The sequence below is a fragment of the Chaetodon auriga genome, chromosome 18 (assembly GCF_051107435.1).
Source record: "Chaetodon auriga isolate fChaAug3 chromosome 18, fChaAug3.hap1, whole genome shotgun sequence".
NCBI lineage: Eukaryota > Metazoa > Chordata > Actinopteri > Chaetodontiformes > Chaetodontidae > Chaetodon > Chaetodon auriga.
In genome coordinates this window covers 1,629,873-1,652,254 of record NC_135091.1, presented here as the reverse complement: position 1 = coordinate 1,652,254, position 22,382 = coordinate 1,629,873, and the positions used below count along the sequence as shown (strand labels likewise).

General features: G+C 41.1%; 1 protein-coding gene across 1 annotated transcript; it reads right to left on the bottom strand.

The window, feature by feature from the left end:
* Positions 1 to 6,526: 6,526 nt before the first annotated feature.
* On the bottom strand, positions 6,527 to 12,251 carry vgll2a (vestigial-like family member 2a). The gene is made up of 4 exons (XM_076757136.1): positions 12,174 to 12,251; positions 10,342 to 10,588; positions 8,358 to 8,855; positions 6,527 to 6,696 (listed from the first exon to the last, which is right to left on the bottom strand). The coding sequence occupies exons 1-4, from the start codon at positions 12,249 to 12,251 to the stop codon at positions 6,644 to 6,646; spliced, it is 876 nt and encodes a 291-aa protein (XP_076613251.1). The 3' UTR covers positions 6,527 to 6,643.
* Between the last annotated feature and the right edge of the window lie 10,131 nt (positions 12,252 to 22,382).

Genomic DNA, 22,382 nt, shown 5'->3' with positions numbered 1-22,382 from the left:
CTTTATCATCTGCAGGTGGTCGGGCATGAGGATGCTGTTTGCCCTCGCTCAGTTCAGAGTGAGGTAAGTCCTTGTTTGTGATACATTACTGAGCAATAAATTCAGATCATTGCTATAAAAGTGACTGTAGCAGGAATCAAATCCCAACACTTCCAGCCTGGGATCAGCTCTGGAGGCTGCGTTGTTGCTGGAATGTGCCTATCAGCAAATAGGACCTGTAAGATAATCAATAATTGTCAACAAATTGGTCATACAAGTGACTTGAGATTTCAACAAAAAAGCAAAAGATTGCATTGGTCAAGTGTCAGTCAGATGGAATCAGCAAAAAAGAGAAGGATTTATTTACTGCTGCAAAAGATATTAGTCCTGGTCACACAGGTTTTATTATACTCAGACAAAATAATTTCAAGCTCCATGTAAAATGGCTTTAAGCTTAAGAAACACCATACCTTGTCTAGATTTGCCTTGTGTAGGACCGAGAGAGTGAATGTGGAGGACATACAGCAGGTGGATGACCAATCAATCAAAGCGGTCATGACATTAAACCACATGCAGGTGCTGGATGGCGTCCTGGAATTGAGGAGAAACTAGAGTTTCACAGAGCAATACAGACATTGGTGACCTCTAATGTTCACCCAGTGGCTTCTAATCAACAGGGTCGAGAGCTGCCGGTGGCCGTCCATAGCGAGCGATACGAGTCTGATTCTTGAACTTCAGCGTCTGAAATGTTAGATTTGATTCAAACTCGGAATTGAAAAGTGCGCGTTGAGCCAACATAATTCCATCCTTCTCACTGAAAATGTTTTCCTTCTGTCAGGGAACAGACAGGGCAAACTCTTTCTTTCCAGGGCATTTTTTTCAGCTCTAGTCTGCTCATCAAAAGTAATTTTGGTTTTGGTGTCTTGATGAAGGACACTTCCACATGCGGACAGAAATTTCCAAGACCTAAACCGCCAACCTTTAAAATGATGGACAACAGCCCATTTTCCAATCTGAGCAGCACTACTTCATGCACTCATAGACAAAACGTCAACTGTACACACAGTAATACTCAGGGTGAGTATTGGAAAGTAACTAAGTACATTTACTCAAGCACTGAAGTCAACCAACTAATCTGCTTTAGTTCAACAACGGTATCCGTTCCTCTCAAGTCTCAGCCTTACCAGCATCTTTAATGTCTTCTTTAGGGTGTCTTTTTATTTCATGTGTTTTTGGACAACAGTGGAAGTCAAAGGCATAGAAACAGAAGCTACGTCAGGGTGAAGCTACACAGACTACATGAATAAATAGATACAAAACAAAAATATGAATGCAACACTTTTGTTTTTGCTCCCATTTTTCATGAGCTGAACTCAAAGATCTAAATCATTTTCTATATACACAAAAAAAACATGTCTCTCAAATATTGTTCACAAATCTGTCTAAATCTGTGTTAGTGAGCACTTCTCCTTTGCCGAGATAATTCATCCTAACTCACAGGTGTGGCATATCAAGATGCTGATTAGACAGCATGAATATTGCCCAGGTGTGCCTTAGGCTGGCCATATATATATATATATATATAAAATGCTTTAGATCTTTGAGTTCAGCTCATGAAAAATGGAAGCAAAAACAAAAGTGTTGTGTTTATATTTTTGTTCAGTGTAAATGAACGTAATAAATAAATAAAGTCCTAAAAGTTTAGTGGCCACTCGAGTACTGAGAACAATAAAATGGTGGCTGACTTTTAGAAATGGTCGTTGAAATGAACACGTGCCTGCACATACAGACACTCACAATCTAGTTTTTGACAGTTGTGTGTGTGACCTCTGTTCCCCTCACTTATGTCACACCAGTTGTCCCAGTAGGACAGGATCCAGCTCCCACTTAATGCTCCCTTTATTAAATTCATAGGCCTGGCTCAAACACGCAGTGGGGCAGTGTGTGTGTCTGCCTGTCTTTGTATACATGTGAGAACCAAACCTTTGATAGAACACCTTTGCTTCAAGGACATTTTTAGTTGTGAGGACATTTTGGTTGGTCCACACAAAGAATGTGCTCGGATGTGTCTAGATAAGTTCCAGAAGATGTCCCCATAGAGACAATAATCAGAAAAAATGAAAATGTGTTTTTATCAGTGCTTGGGCTCCCCCTATAGGTTGTTTGAAGATGACGTCACGTTACTCTTTTGTTATGGTGTGAGCTGCAGATGGAGGGCGGGAATGATTTTCTGCATACGAAATACTATAACACACACTCAAAATGCAGATGTTTTGCGTTGTTTATGGTTGCTCAGATCGAACAAAACCAAGAAAACACGAGAAGCTTCTATTTAGGACAGGTTGTTGTTCATTAAGGTGAAAAATGCAAGAAACTGACCGATAAACACCGGAAAAAATGGGTCGTGGACCCAGCCATTAACAAGAAAGTCATTTGCCTCCAGACTTTTGTCTGCTTTCATTTGTTTTCTAGAGCAGAATGATGTCTGAATGAACAGGTAGTTGTTATATCTGCTGCAGGGAATTAGTTCTGTGACTGCTGAGATTTGGGACAAACGACATGTAGATGCAAGACTAGAAGAAAAAGAAAAGAAGAAATATATAATTCCATCCCGGCTGGATATTGATTGGCTGACAGGTGTGGGTAAACCATCAAACCAACCTAGAATGATAACTCCACAGCTTTTGCACATCAGGGAATTCTATATTTTCTTTGAAAGAAACAAATTAGCAGCAGAGTGCCAGTCGAGAAGGTCCAGGATCTGAGGATCGGCTGAATTATACCCGGCTGAATAATGGCCACAAAGGCCACTGCTGTGCCTCTGCAACAACATGGAATAACAACGAATCCTTGAAAGGTGGAGTACAGGAGAACAGTGGGGAGAGGGAAGAGCCTCACGCATGATGTTTTATTACTGTATACTGCTTACAAACCTAAGAGGTTTCTGTCCAGTTTTTGGAAATACCAGCTGAGTGGACTGAGTTTTGGGCCGTATGCGTTATGCCAAGACAACAGGAAGGAAAGGAGGGAGACCTGATAGAACCAGCCCTTCTAGTGACAAGATGGCTCTTGATGATGTTTCACATCATTTGTATATATACTGGTAATTACTGTAAGTAGTTAACATTATATTGTATAATGCGCATGCCCATGCTAACACTCCTATAGCTCCTAACAACAAACATCAACGCTGTGTGGATGACTTCTCACATGTGTACCTGTAAAGATAGTAAGGGTAAAGTGCATGTTTGGAGAGTTTAGGCGTAAATACTAACCTAACTTTATGTGACAGAGAGATAAAGATAACATTAGCAGTCATCACCTGAGGAAAATGTCACAGAAAACATTAGTCTTAATTGCAGATGTTGTTCGTTTCTCCCTGTTTCAAATCACATTCCTGCTTCAACATGTGCGGTGGTGGAGTTTTGGTGTAGAAGAGGTTATTGTGGTGATATTCATGGTTTAAGTGCAGCCAACCTTGAATGTTAAAAAATGCATCAAACCAGAAAAAAACACAAGCGATAAAACAGGTGGGGCAACATCAGGTGAAGAAAAAGGAGTTTTACATGGAAATGTTGGAAATGGAAATGTTGGCAACTGAAAGCTTAGTAACAGGTAGCTGTTGAAATTATTCACAAAAGCAGAGTCTTTGATTCCTCTTTTAGTTTATAATGTTAGCTTAATCATAGCAGTTTGAACACACTGTGGAAATTAACTTATTCTTAATGTAGCAGTAATGATGCCCTTAAGTTTAAAAAAAAAAAAAAAAAAAACTCACGAGCCATCTATCAAGTTATTTTTGCCTAAGACTATTCCAGTTTTATGTAAGAGTCTAAGATTTTTCCTTTGAAAGCATGGAATTGTGCCAACCAAATTTAAATTTTGCCCAACAGGTTGTCATGTGACTATCAAGTCATATGTAGAAAGTGTATGAGCCAAATGTGTTTCAAGTGAAAACACAGTTTTAGCCACCTGGTATGCCATCATGAGTACAATTAATACATTTGTTTCTTCTCACTTTTAAACATAATTGTCAAAATTCTAAATAGTATAGCTATTAGCTAATGTAGCTTTACTGACAGTGCTTCATCTGTGATATCTACAAGTAATTCCATCTTCATAGAACAATGTACTGTTTATAGTCCTTTTGATCCATTTATGTTTTAATGTAGAGATTTTTTAATAATGTCAAATGCAAATAATGTCAACACACATGTGGAGCAAAATGCTGAACTCGTTAGTGTGTGTGTGCGCGTGTGTGTGAATGGGTGAATATGGCACGCGTTGCAAAGCACTGTGATCGGTAAACTAGAAAAACACTATATAAGCAGCCCATTTAAAGGCTGGCAATATAATGTCTTTGGTTGGGTTATTCTGAGGGAGAAACTTAAAAAGAAAATTCAGTAAATAAAATTATCTTAGTATCTTTTACTTTTCATAAATACTGGTAATGCGTTTGTTGTGGTTGTTTTTGCACCAGTTGAAGTGATGGTCCTCACAAAGAACTCAAAAATCATGGTCCACACTAAGTACTGAAAACGTGCATCTGTGTTTGTATTCCTGCATTTGTAAACACATATATGTGTTTACACAGTCACATTGTGGGGACTCGCTGTACTTGTGGGAACAAATGTAGGTCTCCATAATTTAAATAATTGGATTTTAGGGTGATGATTTGAATGAAGGTTAGGGTTAGCCAAGATGTGGTTAGGGTTAGGGTTAGCGTAAGTCTCTAGGAAATGAATGTAGGTCTATGTAATGTCCCCAAAAGAGATGAAAACCTAACATGTGTGTGCGTGTGTGTGTTAACTGAGTTGAAGAGCAGTTGTCGTTGACAGCTGCATGGGAGAAGGGAGAGAAGGAGTCAAGTGGCTTCAAATAGCCGTCGTTCTCCTCATTCATCAGAGGGACCCCTCCCCTCTCGCTCTCTCAGCAGCCACTGGTGTGAAGTTTACATTTCATTTGTTGACGCAGTCATGAAAATGTTTTTTAATCTCTGCTTTCACCATGAAATAATGTTTCGTAAATGTCCACAACAAAGAGGTTAGCGCAGTTCAGTCCACTCTGTAGGTGAGTACAAAGGTGTCATGGCGGCTGCTCCGGTTAGCATTCTGTATTTTGCTGCTGAGGTGGACATGCTGTCATCAAAATATCCATCCGATAGGCTGCGTTTACCCAATTCAGCAAATCAGTTTTACATTGAATGGAAATTAATGTTGAAACTTGAAAACATGGACAGGATTTTTCTTTTAACACCTGAGGTTACCTGTGTTTCACAGACAGAAGCGATCTGTGACAGCAGTTAGCTTTGATAATGACTCAGAAATGTGACCCCCCCCCCCAAAAAAAAGAAAAAAAAAAAAAGGTGTTGCTATTTTTCATTCAGCATGCTTTTTTTTTGTAATTTACAGGTCAGAAAATATCTAGGTTACAACTGAGCTGAATGTGTTTACTTTTACATGTAGCTTACAAATATCCAATGTTTGAATGACATTTAAATTAGAGCTGCAGCTCCATCATCATCATATACAGTAAAAGAGAGAAAAGCAGCAAATCCTTGCATTTCAGATGCTTTGAGCAGCAAATGTTTGGTGCCTGATTAACGACTCAAATTATTGCCTGATTATAAAAAACTGTCAGTTAATTTTCTGCCCAGCGTTAGTTTCATCTCCTCGTTTGGACCCACTGAACGTCGAAATACAGTTGATTAATTCCTTTGATTGAAACAACAGATGTAACCTAGACGTCAGATTAAAAAAAAAACAAAAAAACAACCAACTCAAGATGTTATTTGACTTGCAAATCACCAAATCCTGTGCTCACATCCTCGTCACAGAGACAAGTGTGTCCAAATTTCATACTGCATATAAACAGGATTCATATGCTGGACTGTACAAAATGCCATAATACCTAACGTACAAGAAGTGAGTGTACTCAGCTGTACTAACAGGAGCAGAGGCAGCAGATGCCCCCATGGATGTCAGTCAAACTGTCACGTTGCCAGTTAAACTTCACAAAGACAAAAACAAAGATATAATGACCATTTTCATATTTTGTATTTCAGTTTTTGGCAGCTATCAGCAGCTCCTCTGTTTCCTTTGCGGGACGACAGTACAGACTCAAAACCTGCTCAGAGTTTGTACATAATATGGAATTGGGACACAGTAGCTGTTACTTGAAACACTTTGTGAAATCATTACTTAAATATCTTTTGATATGAGTTGAAAACCATTGAAAACAGTTTAATTTAACTTTTGCTGTGCCGTACAATAGTGTGTTTCGGTTGACATTGAACCTATAGTCCATGTAAACCAAAGTGTTCAGACTCCTCCGGCCTTCATCGCCTGCCAAATTCCTGCTGTTCGGCCTCCTCAACACCAACATGGCCTTTCCTTCAGCCATAACACTCCCAGTGTCTGTAGCCCAGTTGTCCCAGTGAGGCAAGTCCTGCCAAGTCCTTCAAGCGCTTGTCTTTGGAGTTTGACAACACATGTGTCTCTGTCCGTCCGTCCCCAGACTTTTTCCAGTTTAGGAATGTTGTCCCTGCCTGTTACAAAAGCACAAAGAGTCTTGTCTTTGTCCACATCCGTCAAGATCAGATTCTCTCTCTCCTCCGCCAGTCGACTTTTGTTGCCACGCTCGTTTGTATCCGCGCTGTCGGCGTTCAGCTCAGCAGGGCTGTGCTGCCGCTGCTGCACAGTCCGCCGTAACACCGAGCTGCAAGTAGATCAGAAGCCGTTACAGCACAAAACTGCCATCTGAGCGATTTTCAGTTTCTCTGTCAGTCATCCCATAACAGCAGCAGAGCAACAGAGTAGAGCAGGAGTGCAGGAAAGAGGCTACAGCTGAAGTAGGACTGAAGGGGGGAGAGTCTCAGTGGTCTCTAAAACCAATACAAATCCTTGCTCTTATCCTGTGCCTGCAGACCTGAGAGAGGACGAAAGAAAGGAGGAAAAGAAAAGGCAGTGGAAGGAGAGAAAAGCAAGAAAAGGGAGATTAGAAAAAGAAGCGCAAATGTCTTGTTGATAAAAGCGGAGGAATTGCCCGAGGCAGCGAGGGGATGAAAGCAGGACAGCAGCAGAAAAGGAGGTTGACAGCTGGTGTTAAGGTGCTGACTGACAGTCAGTTTGTTGGTTCAAACCACTTGTGGTAAGTTGATCCGAGGCAGGGAAAAAAAAAATAGAAAAAAAAAAACTAGATTAAAATTTTCATGCTTTCAAGTCTTACTGAATGTCCTCAGTGCTGAAATAATTAGTTTTCTGGACGGTTCTGCCTTTAACATGTTCAGCATCAGACCAAAGAAGCAGGACATTTTCAGTGTGTCAGTATTGAATTCATCTGAAACAGCTTTGAAAATGCTTATTGTACAAATCTTATCAATGACGAGAGATGTCAGCTTGACTTTGATTTTGTTCGGTTCAAGCGTGTAATCACATAGTAGATCTTAACACACGTGAACCGGTGTCTATAATCACATGAAATCATAGATTTCCTTCAACTTTTTGTCCTCCAACATCACAGATTTTGTCAGCTGATGGAACTCAAAGCAAATCCTGACATCTAGTATCTAATATCTCTAATCTAATATATTCAGTCCCCAGTATTGACCAGTCCCAACCAGAAGCACATTGGATGAACATCAGAGCTAGAAATACTGGACCTCTCAAGCGCAATATAAGGCTGCATCTCTGATAATTAATGTCTAATGAAATCAATGTAAAACAGTTAGAAAATCTCATGTTTTTGGGCTTTTGAGTAGAGATGAAATAATCCACAAGCGTAAATCCAAAGCAATACTCCCCCTAAATTCTGTTAAATTGCTTCAACCATCCTTTGAATGATTCTGGGATCAGCACATCTGCTAAGTGGTCCTGTGGGGTTCGCATCAAAGACCAGGCCACCTTTGACCTGTGGTTCCGAACCTTTTTGGTTTGTCCCCTTTTAAAACAACCTAAAATCAACCTGTGACCCCTTATAGAAGGTCACAGTACACATGAGCCACCCCTGTCTCCTAGAAATGATTTTTATGGGTAAAAAAGGTAAAACTGTGCAGTATTTCATGGAGAAGGGTCAGATAAGAGTAAAGTTTAACCCTCATGTTTAACTTGTGAACCCTACAGAGACTTTTCGGTTTTAGATTTTTGGTTAGAACTGGCTGATGACTTGTGAGCTCCGGCTGTGCCCCTGAAACCACAGGTCTCTGTAGAGTTACCCAAGTTGGTAAAAATCCTGAGAATAACTTTACACTATGAGGTTTTATGTATAGATTTTATTCACCGAACTCTGGTGTTTGATTGGACTGGAAGAGGGATCCCTCCACTGCTCATCTTCCTCATCTGAAGATGTTGTGCTGTACAGACTGTGAAAATTGATGATACCTGTGTCCATGTTGAGTCCGATCTCTGCTCCGGCCCCGGTGAAGGCGCCGCTCCAGGCCGAACCCGATCCCGACTCCCCTTTCCCTCCCAGGTCACAGGGCGAGGAGCTGGGCCCCGCTACCGAGCTGCCCGATGTCAGACGGTGATGAGGCCTCACTGACGGCACCAGCAGAGAACCGTAGCGGGGATCGAACGCCGTGCCGTACATCTCGTGAACCCCCGGTCGCGGGTACGCTGAGCCCTGTGAGCCTATAGCGCCCCCTAGTGAGTATGGGTGGTGGTGGTGATGGTGGTGGTGATGGGATGGGTGCCAGGCGTCGGGGCTGGACTGGTGGAGGTGGCTGTGCAGCGAGGCGGAGGAGTAGGGGTCCCCAGGGAAGGGGAGCTCTGAGTGTGGAGCTGACAGAGCGCTGCCCAGCGTGGAGGAGACCGACGGCTGGTAGGAGCTGTTCCAGAAGGATGGAGGGAAACTCCTCTGGCTCATCGGGAATGATCCATCTGTGAAGACAGACACTGTAACTACAGACTGATTACTAAATTCGCTTAACCCATTAACAGAGCACATATAAGCTACAGCTTTAACATCTGAGGCTGAAGGTTCAATTTTGACCTCAGAGGAAGCGTTTGCTTGTAACAGCTTCTTAAATGTGAGAATTTGCTGCTTTTCTGTGATTTTTATATTGATTAACTTTAGATATGTTGACTGTCGGGAAAATCATGATGACTTTTGTAACAATTTTCTGACATTTTATTGAATCGATTTATCGATTGAGAAATAATTTGCAGATTGCTGGATAATGTGAATAAGCATTAAGTAAATTCAGAGATGTGTAATTAAAGAGGCAGCGCACTGTACATCATGCAGAGTAATAATGCTCACTTGGCTTTAGAAAAGGATTTTTTCATCCAAAATCTGGCAAAATATTATATACTGTGAAGCAGTTATTGACCAAAAATCCTGTCAACCAAACAGCATGTGGTCATTTTATGCAATAGGAGCAGTATAATTTAAAATATTGCCTTTTTTGTTTCTGGTTGGATTCAAAATTACCCAAAAGTGCTGGAGATGGGAAATGGCCATGAAAGGAAATGGAATGAAAAGCAAGTCGCCTGTTTACTAAAGAATATTGATTCATTTTTGATTCACAAAAAGATTGAAAAAAAAAAAACCAACAAAGAAATCGATGCCTCTGTATGAGTTTGATCTTTCCTTTATGTTTATATAAATGGCTAACGCACAATGTGAAGTCTGCGATCGACGCAATCATAGAAAACGCACTAAAATCCAAGAAAAAAAAAATCCTGGGAATTTTTTTTAACTGTGCTATGAAATTAAATTAATCAAAGACCATGTTACTAAAAACATGTCACACTCCAAACCAAGTGACATATATAATAATGTTGTGGGTTATTTACACTAACTCACCATTTGGTCAGACTTTATATTTCCATCAAACACAACAGCAGAAGAGAAACAAACGAAGAATTAACAAAACAAAATTCACGTCTTCCATCTTTTCTGTTGGTAACGTGTGAAGCAGAGTAACAGCCACGAGAATAATAAAACTCTATTATTCTGAAAAATTAAATTACAGGACACTGAACAGCAGAACAAAACCAGAAATCAGCAGCTCCATAAATAATGTGCAACAGCCACAGAAACCGACAGCAGTGGAACTATACAGCAAAAAGTGACCAATATTGAATTAAATGTTTGTAGATGAACTCTATGAGAGACCAGCACAAAGTTATTACATCCTGGGTGATGATATCAGCTATTACAACTCACAACTGAAGGAACCAAAATTCCATAAATTCACAGCAAAAACAGAATTTCCAAAAAAAACCCTGAAACATGAGCGATGAAGCATTTCATGGGTTTGACTGGATTCACTGGATTCACTGGTTTCACCTCAGCAGCTTTTCCACACACACACACACACACACACTGAAGGACAACACACACACACACAGACGTACACACCTCTTACGGCCTTGTGGCTGCTCGAGGCGGGGTACGCAGTTGTGTGGCTCAGGGCTCGGCTGAAGTGCTCGTCCACCACGGCGCTGATGTCTCCCTGGAAGTACGTGAAGAGGACGCAGCGGGAGCTCAGGTACTCGGCTCCCGGCGGCAGCTCCTTGTCCTCCTCTTTGATCGTCGGGTGGCCCGGGGGGCCGAGCCGGCTGCCGCCGTCCTGGGGGTCTTGCATTTTGGAATACAAAGCCAGTTTCTACGAAGGACATGTAGATTAATACATGTGTTATGGAACTGTGTTTATCCAGTGTCCTGTTAGCACTCTATCATTTCATATGGATTTTAGATATTTGCCTGGAGGAGAGACTTAAATCAATACGTGACATTTGACCTCTAAACCTCATAAAAATGAGTATTTTTAAAAATGTTCTTGTTCAGGGCACTGCAGGCATGTAGTGAGAGACAAATCCACCCAAATCCTCTATATCTGTTTATGCACAAACTGACAGAAATGAGTGAAAATGCAAATATAAATGTATACTAAGTACAGACAGTTAATCAAAGGGTGTGGCTTATTAAAGAAAAATAGATTATGTTGATATTGCTGTTTGCACTTTAATGACCTTGAATTACAGCTAATCGTTCACGTGTATTTTAATTTAACACTATCACTTTATATAAATGACAGTACACAGATATATTAACATGCAGAGTAATATGGTTTGTTCTTTATTTAATGAAAGTTCAGATATTGGTGCAAATATGAAATTACTTCTAATTCTTCTTGCTAATAACCAGTGGAGTTCTAAGACTGTGCTGGGCAGCGCAGGGAGGCTCTGGCTGATCCGGAGTCTGTTTCGGTGACAGGCAGACTGAGTTTTGGCACTATGTGAAATATGCCTGGATGTTGACTGAGAGGCTTTAAGAGGGTGAAAAAAAAACTTTAACAAGTCTAGAAAGGCCTCAGAAAACCTGCAGCAGTCCAACCGTTCAGATGCATGAAGTCTGACATGCAACAAGGAAATGAACACCTCTATGATGTTTAATTATCTGACAATTTATGCAACAATTGTGCTGTAAGAAATGGTATCAAGAGGCAGAAAGTGATGAGAATTAATTGATTCTAATGCTAAATGAGGAAGGAAATGAGCCTTCAGGTAGGTGAAGCTGTTTAACTGCTTATGGCTTTAAGTTCTGAAAACAAAAAGAAATCTTTTCTATGAAAACTCTTTAAGATTAGTAGAAAACAAAACAGTATGATCCGTGAAATCCGTCAGTTTCAACTTGGATAAAACTCATCTGGGACTGTTTTTATCTTCTTCTGATTTAAGACACCAAACAAACAATCTGTTCACGGTGGTGTTTTTGTCCAAAACTTTTTTTGAAACTGGAGAAATTCGCTTAATATAAACGCGATCGCAGTGACCCAAAGGAAAGTTCTACATTCGTTTCCCATGTAGAGCTTTACGCACCGGATCGGCTCCTCCATGGATGCAGCGCAGACATGGAGTCCGTGCCTTGCGTTTTATGGTGTTTTAAGCGCTGGTTAACGGGATGTTTAACAGATTTTTCTTAGATATACAAAGGATATTAAGTGGCGTTCAGCGCTGTAGGAGCTGAATGACTAAGTTTTTTATATACATCATCCATCGCTCACGGTTGTATGAACAATAGTAGCCGCTTAATCTCTTGTATTTGCATGTGATTAAGTTTTAATTGGCGGTCCTTTGGACTTTTAAACCTAAATAATAAAGTTTTCTGTACATTCAAGCAGACATAAAGTCCACAGTGCAGAGATAAGCAGTCCTTCAAACACTTGTAGAGGAACATATGGTCCGTACCTGGTGGTGATAGGAGCTGTAGGAGCTGAAGTAAGGCTGAGGACCAAACACTTGGTACATCACATCCAGGCAGCTCATGGCGAAGAAATCACGGAGAGGAACCAAGCTTCATGCGGGGAGCAGGTCTGTGAGGACGGAGAGGAAACATTAATCCGGCGGTGAAGGACACAGTGGACGGTGTGTCTGCTGCGCGGCGCTGCGCTGCGCGGCTCTGCGCTCTTAACGCACTGGACAGCGGCCGTGCGCACTGACGGGAAGCCCCTCCACCCTTCACCCTCCTCCTCCCTCCACACACCCAGCGTGACACCTCCCTCCCGCCAATCAGAGGCCAGAGCTCCACCTCTGCCTTAATGGGCTTTTACTTAAACATTTGATGTTTCTGCTAATTTGCCCTTCATCGTGTCTCTGTGTTGCAGTGTGTCGCTGTGCTCCTGCCAAAGCTCTTATCCACATACTGACTTTATTTTCCTTCATATTCCAGTCAAATCATTTTTGTGCTTTTAGCAGTGGGATTGTAGCTCCACACCCTTTGAAAGTCCATCCTTCCTTAAATAATTTGAACCTCATGTTGAGGTTTGGTCGATGGTTTTCTTATCTTACTCATTTTCATGGTCATTAGATGCGTTGAGAAATCTCGGACTGGCCTGTGACAAATAGACTCTGGGAGGAGACACACAAGAGCTCCTCTGAAATTAAGGTTTTTCCATTTTTGGGAAATTTTTAGGCACGATTGGTGTATAAATGTTTATTTATTTATTATTTATTTATTTTTTTGGATGTCCAATGGTCTTAGTTATTATGTCTTTACACCACCAGTGGTCTGCCTACCCCTTCATCACATTTTAAGCTGAACGTTAGCTTTATAATCCTGAAAGTTGTCTCCTCTTCTGTTTCAGGTTTGATCGAGTTTGGCTTCATATCGACACCACCTGGAGTGACAGTTCATTCATATTTCTTGGGTTTCGTACATTGAAAATTTCTAAGTTCCAATATGAGCCAACATCATGATTAGTGATGATGGGTTTTTTTTTTTTTTTTTTCAGAAGCACAAATCAACCAAATACCTGCTGATATATTGTTAAACACAAAGAATAATGATTCTGAAAGTTATCTAAGGTTTGGTTTAGATGCAGCGACCCCCTTATTCTGAGACAATGTTCTGCTATGAGAGAAATACGGTAACGTAAACCTTAAACGACCAATAGGAAAAATGCTTTCTTGTTGATTTAAAAACAAACAGGAGGTGGAGCGTGGGTGGAGCTGAGGTGGGCTGAGTGAAGCCTGGTTGCTGAAGCCTAACGGCTAGCTTTCCCTCAATGCCTCCATGCTCATGATTATGCGTAATTTTAAGTTTTAATATAACTTAAATGAGTAAGTTTCATTTTGTATCAGGCTGTAAACATGTTTATTTCTGCTGTGACTTTTTAATGTGGGGGTCTATGGGGACTGACTCACTTTTGAAGCCAGCCTCAAGTGGCCATTGAGGAACTGCGGTTTTCCACGTTGGCTTCATTTTTCAGCTCCAGAGGTTGAGGCTCGGTGTGTTTGAGCCATCCAGATTTAAACTTCAGATTTTGAAATCGAGCGGCGGCGGCGGCGGTGGGTGATGACTCTGCTGACTGATGAAGCTGATGAATCTGTGAAGACTGTGAGGAGGTGGAGGAGTGTGAGTAACAGCAGCATGAATGTACCGAAGCAGAGAGACAGAATCATATTTAAAAAGGCAGCAAAAGGCCGTCGGTGAAGGTGTGTCACTCTGCTATTGGATAGATTTGACAGCTGATACCTCAATGACAGCATGGAATTTAGGAGTGAGCATACAAAAGAATTGTCTTCCTACAGAGTAATTTTGATCAATTAGTCTCATCAATGAGCCTGACAAGCAGCAGAGAAGGTCAAAGGTACCTGATAGTTAATGTGTGTGTGGTTAGTGGTCATTACATGTCCTGAATGCACAGTTTGAAGTGTTTCTAGTGTTTGAAGCCGTAGTTAAGAATGTAACAGCTGGCACTTACCGCTAATTGAATGAGTAAACTTATCAAACCGACCAATGAGAGGAATGTAAATGCTGTGAAGTCCCACAATTCCTCAGTGGCCTCCCAAATGCTAGAGGTCAAAGGTCAAATAGTTTGCTCTCAGTTTGGTTCTATCATGAGAAGTCAGGGGTCAGTTAGCAAACAACAGAACAGGAGCGAATGAGTGAAAGTGAAAGAATTCTTTCATCTGTGTTCTGTCACAGTGTTTGTTTGTTGTCCGCAAGAATAAAATCAGATTACTATTAAAAAACACTTTCAACTTAGCCGTTTCTCTCCACTCAGTTTTCATTCATGTTTCATTCATTACGTGAATTAATGAATAATTTAAGAAGTGGGCAACAATTCAGCTCAATTCAGTTCAAGCTACTTTTTAAGGCTTTTTAAAGAAAATGTCTGTTAGTAGTTTGTCGTGACATCACAAATATCTGAACTTATTCTAATTATTTTGTTTGTTTTTTTATTTTCAAATCAAGAAAACAGGCCTTAAGTGCCAAAATAAAAGCATAAAAACACATCATGCATCAAATGACAAACATCTGACACCTTTGCAGATAGATCCATAAAAAACACTGGATTAAAATAATGTAAATAAGTCGTCTTCGTGTTTCTCTCGTGCTGTTGCAGGTCAGCCGTGTATCACCGCGTCAAACACCTTCGCCGCCTGAAGTTTGCTCTGTCATCTGACTCTTCATAAAGCACCACACCCACAGCAGCAGAAAAGTACTTGGGATTCCCGACACTAACGAAATGTTTGATTACACCCTGAAAATTACAGAAAACACAGCTGGGAAGTTTGTGGTCAGTTGCAGCCGTTTACACGAAGCTTTGATCCCTGATGAAGTCTCCAGCTGACAGATCATTAAAACTGTGACTGAGACCGAGCAGAAGTACCTTATTACTCCAAATCCAAAACCGTCCTTTGAATAATCAATGTCACATTTTCAATGACATCCAAAATATTTGTTTTTCTGGGAAAACGAGAGCGTTGCATTCTTCAATGCCACCGTGATCCATTTATTTTTTACATACATGTTACTCTAATTAACTCAGAGATGATGTTGCCTTCACTGACTCAACATTAGACGACAGGAAACTTTTAATCAGTAATAAGTTGGGTAACTGTGACAAACTGAAACTAAAAGAGCATTTATGTTCAGCAAGCTGTGCTATAAATGCTAATAATGAACTACTAATAATCTGTTGTACCAGTTTTTGCCACTCTGGCACTGGATTGTCCTTTTGGCTGACCCCCCCACAACCAGCACACCTGTTCCCACCACAAGTGGCACAAAGAAGCCATTAAAACCCAAAATATCTCCCATTGAAGTGCAGCTCAGCTCATCTCACGGGCACTGCGCAGCCATCGATCTGTGTGTATTGTGGAACTGGAACCAAGGTTCAACGAGGAATTTTCAATCAGGAATGTTTGGCATCCTCTCAGCTGTCACTCAAGAATCAGGTGTTCAGAGCGCCTCAAATGAAATGATTCCCCAACAGCAGGAACTAACGCTACGGAGGCGGCGCTGCTCAGAGCGGTCTTTAAGTGGTCTGGGGGGGGGGGGACCAAGACCAAGACCAAGACCAGGTCCACACGCAGTCACAAAAGCAAAATGAAAGTCCTTTGCAAGCCTTCTGTGTCTGAATGTTGACGTTACAATTACCAGGAATTCAATGTTAATCGTGTTTTAGTGATACAGAGACTGTGACTGACGGCCGCCATTCGTCTTCCAGAACATTACAAACCAATGTTTGATACAAGTGTTTTTATGATGTGCGGATGCTGAGGTTAAAGATGGGTTAGGCTCTATAATACCGCCAGCTGACTTCCTCCACTGCTCCTGCAGTAACTACCACAGACAGTGGAGGGCCTCATCGTTAGCATGTAAACAGTGAAAAGTCGTTTCTGGACACTGGTTCAAAGGACTGATGCTGTCGCTCTTCCTCGTTGGACAGTGTTTGTTTCTGTTCAAGTGATGTCTTTGCCAAACTCTCACCATGTTGCCTAAACTTAACCTCAACCGTAGAATTAGAAAACAGTCAACAACGTCATCCATCGGTTAGAAAATGATGCTGTTATGTGTCGTTCTAAATGCCATTTGCACGCAGCACATTTTGTCATTTCATTTCCTTTCATTCAACGAACAGTTAATGATGGAGGATCAAATCTGTCCTGAGCGATAAGTTCACACGCTTTAGACGAAAGACGTGTTCGTAAGGGTCAAATCAAAGTGCAGCACAGTCAAAAAGCTTCATCATCGTCCCTCGAAGGTCACGACTGTCAAAGCGGTTTGCTGTTGGTCAGCGCTTCAAATCTGCATGTTAAAGAGTCTGAAAGTTGAACCTGGTGTCAAACATTTGTGTGGATTTATTTCACTGATCGCTGCACTTCAGGTCACTTCAGGTGATTTTGCTGCGACTGAAACTTGAATTCCTTCCACTGCACAGACTTTGAAGGAGAAGTTACCAAAACCAAACAAAAAGGTTTGCGATGAAGTCGTAAATGTTCAGACGTATTGTTTGATATTCTTCGTTCTGTGTTTGCGTTTTTTCATACCGGAGCAGATTCTTGCTGGAGAGGTAAATCATAAAAATGATAAAAATGTGGATAATATTCATTGTTGATGAGTTTTACCTTAATTTAAAAATCAAGGTGTTCAGATTGTACTTTGTATTTCGATTTAATTCAACTCTGAAAAAACAGTTTTAACTTTCCAGAAAGAAAGAAAGAAACCTTGAAATGAGAGAAACTTTCTGCACCCAAATGAACCTCATTGGCTGTCGGCATACCACACATGATAGCAGGTATGTACACACACACACACACACACACACACACACACACACACACACACACACAGCGGTCATATTGGAATGCGTCCACACACATGCTCCTGGCTGATCCTCGTGTTATGTCTAACCCAAAGAAAGTGGGACTTTTGTCTCATGTCTCCTCAACACTTCTGTGGCTTCGTCTCTTTGTGATGGAAAAACGAAACACCTCCACTTTCCCGCCGCGAGTTTGACCCGAAACACTCGACGACACGAAAAGACAGCAGCCGTTCTGACGGCCCCGTGAGGCCGGAACGGTCTCTGCAAACCAGAAATAAATGCTGGATGATAAATGGACAGAGGGCTTATTCTTAGATCTAGAGGAGCAATAAATGTAAAGTTTGAGACGTCAGTCCAGATCAGCTGTTTGGCTCAGTGCTGCTTTGGGTGTGTAAACATGACAGCACAGCAGAACATTTACTGCACTCATGTATAATTCTGACGTTACTTTGTACTTTGTTCACTCCACTAACTTCATTAGACAGATAAAGCTTCTGATTATGATTCAGACTGACGTTATAATGATTAGAAACTGATAAAATGATAATAAAACAGTTAATCTTCACATCAAAGAAGCCGGAACCAGAGAGGTTAAATATTAATAATAACTGAAAATCAACTTGATGCTGATTAATTATTATTATAAGTCCACGGTCCTCACTCTAAATATTCTTATTATACGCTGCAGGAATTTAATATGTGAGAGGCCGAGCTGTCGGAGCGAACCCTGTTCAGCCTCTTTCATCCTTCATTTAGCTTTTCCTTCACGGTGGAGGAGAGCGCAGGTTTTGTTCGGTCGCTTGATGAGGAAGACTTGAACATGACCCTCCATTTCCCACCAGCGCCCCACCAAGGACAGCGCCTGTGTGTGTGTGTGTGTGTGTGTGTGTGTGTGTGTGTGTGGACTTGAGAGCATGTGCCTACCTGTTGATGTATTTCTTTGTGCACGCAGGGTGTGTATTCACATGTTTTTATAATTGCAGGGTGTAGCGTGCGCATTTAGGTGTGTGTGTCGCCGTTTTATGGTGTGCAGCTTTTGCAGTGTAAATTATAGACATGCGGGCACACATACACACACACACACACACACACACACACACACACACACAAATGACATTGGTCCAATTAAAGTACTGTTCAGCTTGAAATACTATGGATATTCAGGTGGCATATTTTGGTATCTACAAAGAGTAGAAGTCAATGGGAAAAAGCAGAAGAGCAAATAAGGTAACACGGAAACAAAAATCATGGTGACAAGCACTGAGAAAGTCACTGAAAAAATATTAGAAACACCTTCCAGTAAAATACCGTCCAGTAAAACAGCACCACCCACCATGACTGAGGTGGCCAAACTGAGGCCCACGGACCAGCTGTGGCCTGCTGCCTGTTCTTAAATGGCCGGCGGTGATTCAGCATATTTATGTCCTGGTTTAAACAGTAGATGTTACCCTGAGCATCACGCCCTAGTGTCACTAGACACTAGAGGTCGCTGCCATTTGTGAACAACTACTTAATCTGCAATGACTGATTGGTAGTCGCTTAAAACGTTAACCTCGGTTGATTAAACATTGTGCCGAAAAAAAATCAGAAACGCCTTCACATAATTTAAAAATAACTGCGTTTGCTTAATTTGCACAGAATCTGTTGTGATGAAGAGCGTGCCGTCAGAAGAGGCGATGAAACCAAAGCACGAGCAGAGGGTCGAACTACTGACCGCCACCCTGCTCAACAACGCCAGTTTCCTCAAGCCAGCAAAACACAAGAAAATGCTACAATAGCTAGCTAAGAGCTAACCCAGCTCATTGCCTACAAATGACCCGATACCCCATAAAACAGCGAGTGGCAGCAAAGGTGTAACAGCGCAGACACACAGCTCTTCTTCTCTTTTTTGCTGTGACTTCGTGACATAGATGAAAACTACACATTTCCTACAGTTTGATCTGTGACTCAATGATAAACAGAGAGCTACACACAGAATGACAGCGAAGGATTAACATGTTTTATATAAGAATTAACCCCAGTGGACGTTAACTGCTGTGTGTTATCATGTTAAACACACCAACAGCTCTGAAACACAACTGTGACAGCAGGCTGTGCCAAACACACACACACACACACACACACACACACACACACACACACACACACAAACAGCTGACAGAGGTTAGCCGTGGCCCATGTGGGGTTAAAGACTGTTCTTCTGTTGAGATTTCAGCTACTTCCTCTCTGCAACACACCTCATGCACACACACACACACACACACACACACACACACACACACACACACGTCATTGTCTCTTGATGTAAGTGACAGGTGTGTGTGTGTGTGTCTGTGCCCATGTATTACTCATGTTGTGGGGACAAAAATCTGTTTACATAGTCACATGTGGGGACAAAACACAGGTCCCCTTAATGTAAATCATTACATTTTCGGGTGCAGACTGAGGACAGGGTTAGGGGTTCGGTAAGGTTAGAGTAGGTTTAGGGTTAGGAATAGGCAGATAGTGGTTGTGGTTAGGGTTAGGGTAGGGCTCCAGGAGATGAATGTAAGTCCATGTAATGTCCCCACAAGTGATGAAAACCCCCTTCTCTCTGTGTGTGTGTGTGTGTGTGTGTGTGTGTGTGTGTGTGTGTGTCTTCCTTACACTACTCCATTCATCCGACCTGTCAGCTCTTTGGACACGCCTTGTCAGGATTTATAGGAAAAAGACGAGCGACATGAGTATTGATGACAGAGTGAGTTTCAGCAGCATTCAGTGTGGACGTCGACTGAGTGCAAGTTTTAATCATTTAATGATCATTTAATGATTATTACATCTTTAACGACCAAAACGAGTCCAAACGTAAATAATGTGTTAGCTGAAGGAACATAAGGGAACCTTTGAATGATGTGTGTGATCACGAAGAATCATCCCATCTCAGAAACACAGCTGACTGCCTCGTGTCAGACGTGTTGATGATAAACTGAAGAAAAGCGTTCAACACGCACTCGTGCTGATGTTGTCCTTCACTCGTTCAGTCTCATTGGACCAACTCCACAAGTGTCACTTGACACTGGCGTCGTCCATTCAAGTCTTCACGGTTTTGTGCTTTCTTGTAAGGAAGCGACGTGTGAAAAGAAAGAAAGAATGAAAGAAGAAAAGAGGAGAGGAATGTGTGAATGAAGACGTGAATGGATGAACGGATAAAGACGCACATGCTCACATGGACATCCGATTCTGATGGGAAGTTACAAATGAGGCACTGTGGCGTTTAACTTAACAAGAGCAAGAGCAAAGAAGAACGTAAAGAAAAAGTAAAGAGCGTCTGCAAGAAAAAACAAGAAGAAGAAGAAAAGAAGAACAAAAATAAAAACAAGAGAAAACAAAAGCAAAAAAGAGCGAAGAAGGAGAGAATGGAAGAATAGAAGCAAAAGGAAAGAAGGACAAGGAGAAGAACACAAACACAGACAAGAACATGAGCAAGAAGAAAAAACAAGGAGGAAGAAGAACACGAACAAGAAGAAAAACAAGGAAGAAGAAGAACACGAACAAGAAGAAAAACAAGGAAGAAGAAGAACACGAACAAGAAGAAAAAAGGAAAAACGAGAACATGAACATCAGGGCGAGAACAACCAAAGAACACCAACAAGAACATGAGCGAGAACTGAGCAAAGAAGAACATTAGGAAGAATGAAAGAACGAGAACATGAACCTTAACACGAGCAAGACGAGGAAAAAAACAAGGAAGGAGAAGAACATGAGAAAAAACAAGAAAAAATTAAAAGAATTTGACAACATCAGCGAGAACAAAACCTAAGAACACCAGCAAGAACATAAACATGAGAGAGAACAGAACAAAGAAGAAAAAACTAATGATAATAATAATAATATTAAAATAATATAATAATAATAAGAAGAAGAACTTCAGCAAAGAAGAACATAGAAAAGAACAAGAGCTCAAGCAAAACCACAAGCAAAGAAGAACATTAGGAGGAATAAAAGAAGGAGAACATGAACCCTAACATGAGCAGGACCAAGAAAAAAGAACAAGAACAAAGAACACTAAAGGAAGAACAAGAGGAAGAACAAGAGGAAGAGGAACACTAACAGGACTGAAAGGAAGTATATGAGTTATAGAACAAAGTAACAACATGACCATGAGCAAGAAGAACAAAGAAGAACATAAACTAAAGGAGGAGCAAAGACAAACAAAAGGATCAAAAACAAAACAGAACGAGATGGTGAAGAACACTAACGAGACTAAAAGAATGAGAGGAAGAAATTTAGGTAACAAAAGCACAGAAGAAGCCTGAAAACTTAAAAACGCTGTGAAGTTCTTCAAAAAAGGAGAAGAAGAAGAAGAGTTTGAGAGTTCCCTGCAGTCCTCCTCCTCCTGCACCGGACGCCATCAGAATCAAACGAAAGGTTAAACGATGAACGCCACAGATTTTCTTCATTTTGAGACAAAAATAAAACATTTGCAACGTGGAACAAAAAGTCTTGTTTTCATTCTCGGACTTCACGAGATCAATGAGTCACATTTTCACCTTTTCATTCCTCAGCGCTTCACTGGGAATTCATTTGAATGTATTATCACGTCAGGTGTAGCGAGGGCAGTGTTTGGAACGAGGCTCTGAATATGCTTTTATTTCATCCCTTTATTCATTATCGGTGGTTTGGAAAGAAAAACTTCTGTGACGGCCTTCTAACGAGAACCTTGAAGGTTCAGGGACGCTTGTTGGTGGGATCAGACATTTCTGTGAGTTTGTCACAGCGATTAAAATCCACTGGCTGGATATGTATTTACGGCAAGTGAATGCTATTTTAACACCCCGACGAGCAGAAGAAAGATCTTCTGACAAACCAGACTTCTGTTTTTGTAGAGAAAGTTGATAAAAATAAAATTATTCAATCAAAGAAAGCTGAATATCACTGGATTTACAGCCTAACTCAGAGTTCCAGCTGGGATCTTTGGTTCTACTTAACAAAATATCATAGAAATCCTGGTTTTAAGTGTTTTTTGAGTGACCTTAAGTGATTCTGTCTGTTTTCAGTAATTTCTTACTTCTTCACGCTGTATTCCAAACTTTTTATTTCAGGTCATCCACGTGATACAACATGTGATCAAACGAACCATGATGATGCCAATGGTCCTGTTCACTGGGTACTGATACCCTATAATATTACCTTTAATAATCAATTCCATTCATCAATTTGTTCTTCTCGGCACCAGAGTTCATATGTTGCAGGTTGATGAGCCTTCAGGGCTCCTCTTTTGAATAACATATTCCATCTAGTTGGCTTCATTCAGTCCACGTTCTTGGACATGTTCGACCACATTCGTTACTCATAATGAAATAGA

Coding starts and splice junctions, on each gene's coding strand:
- vgll2a (XM_076757136.1), bottom strand. CDS start 12,251: ATGAGCTGCCTGGATGTGATGTACCAAGTGTTTGGTCCTCAGCCTTAC. Junction 10,589..12,173: donor ACAGCTCCTATCACCACCAG/GTACGGACCATA, acceptor TGTCCTTCGTAG/AAACTGGCTTTGTATTCCAA. Junction 8,856..10,341: donor CAGCCACAAGGCCGTAAGAG/GTGTGTACGTCT, acceptor CTGTCTTCACAG/ATGGATCATTCCCGATGAGC.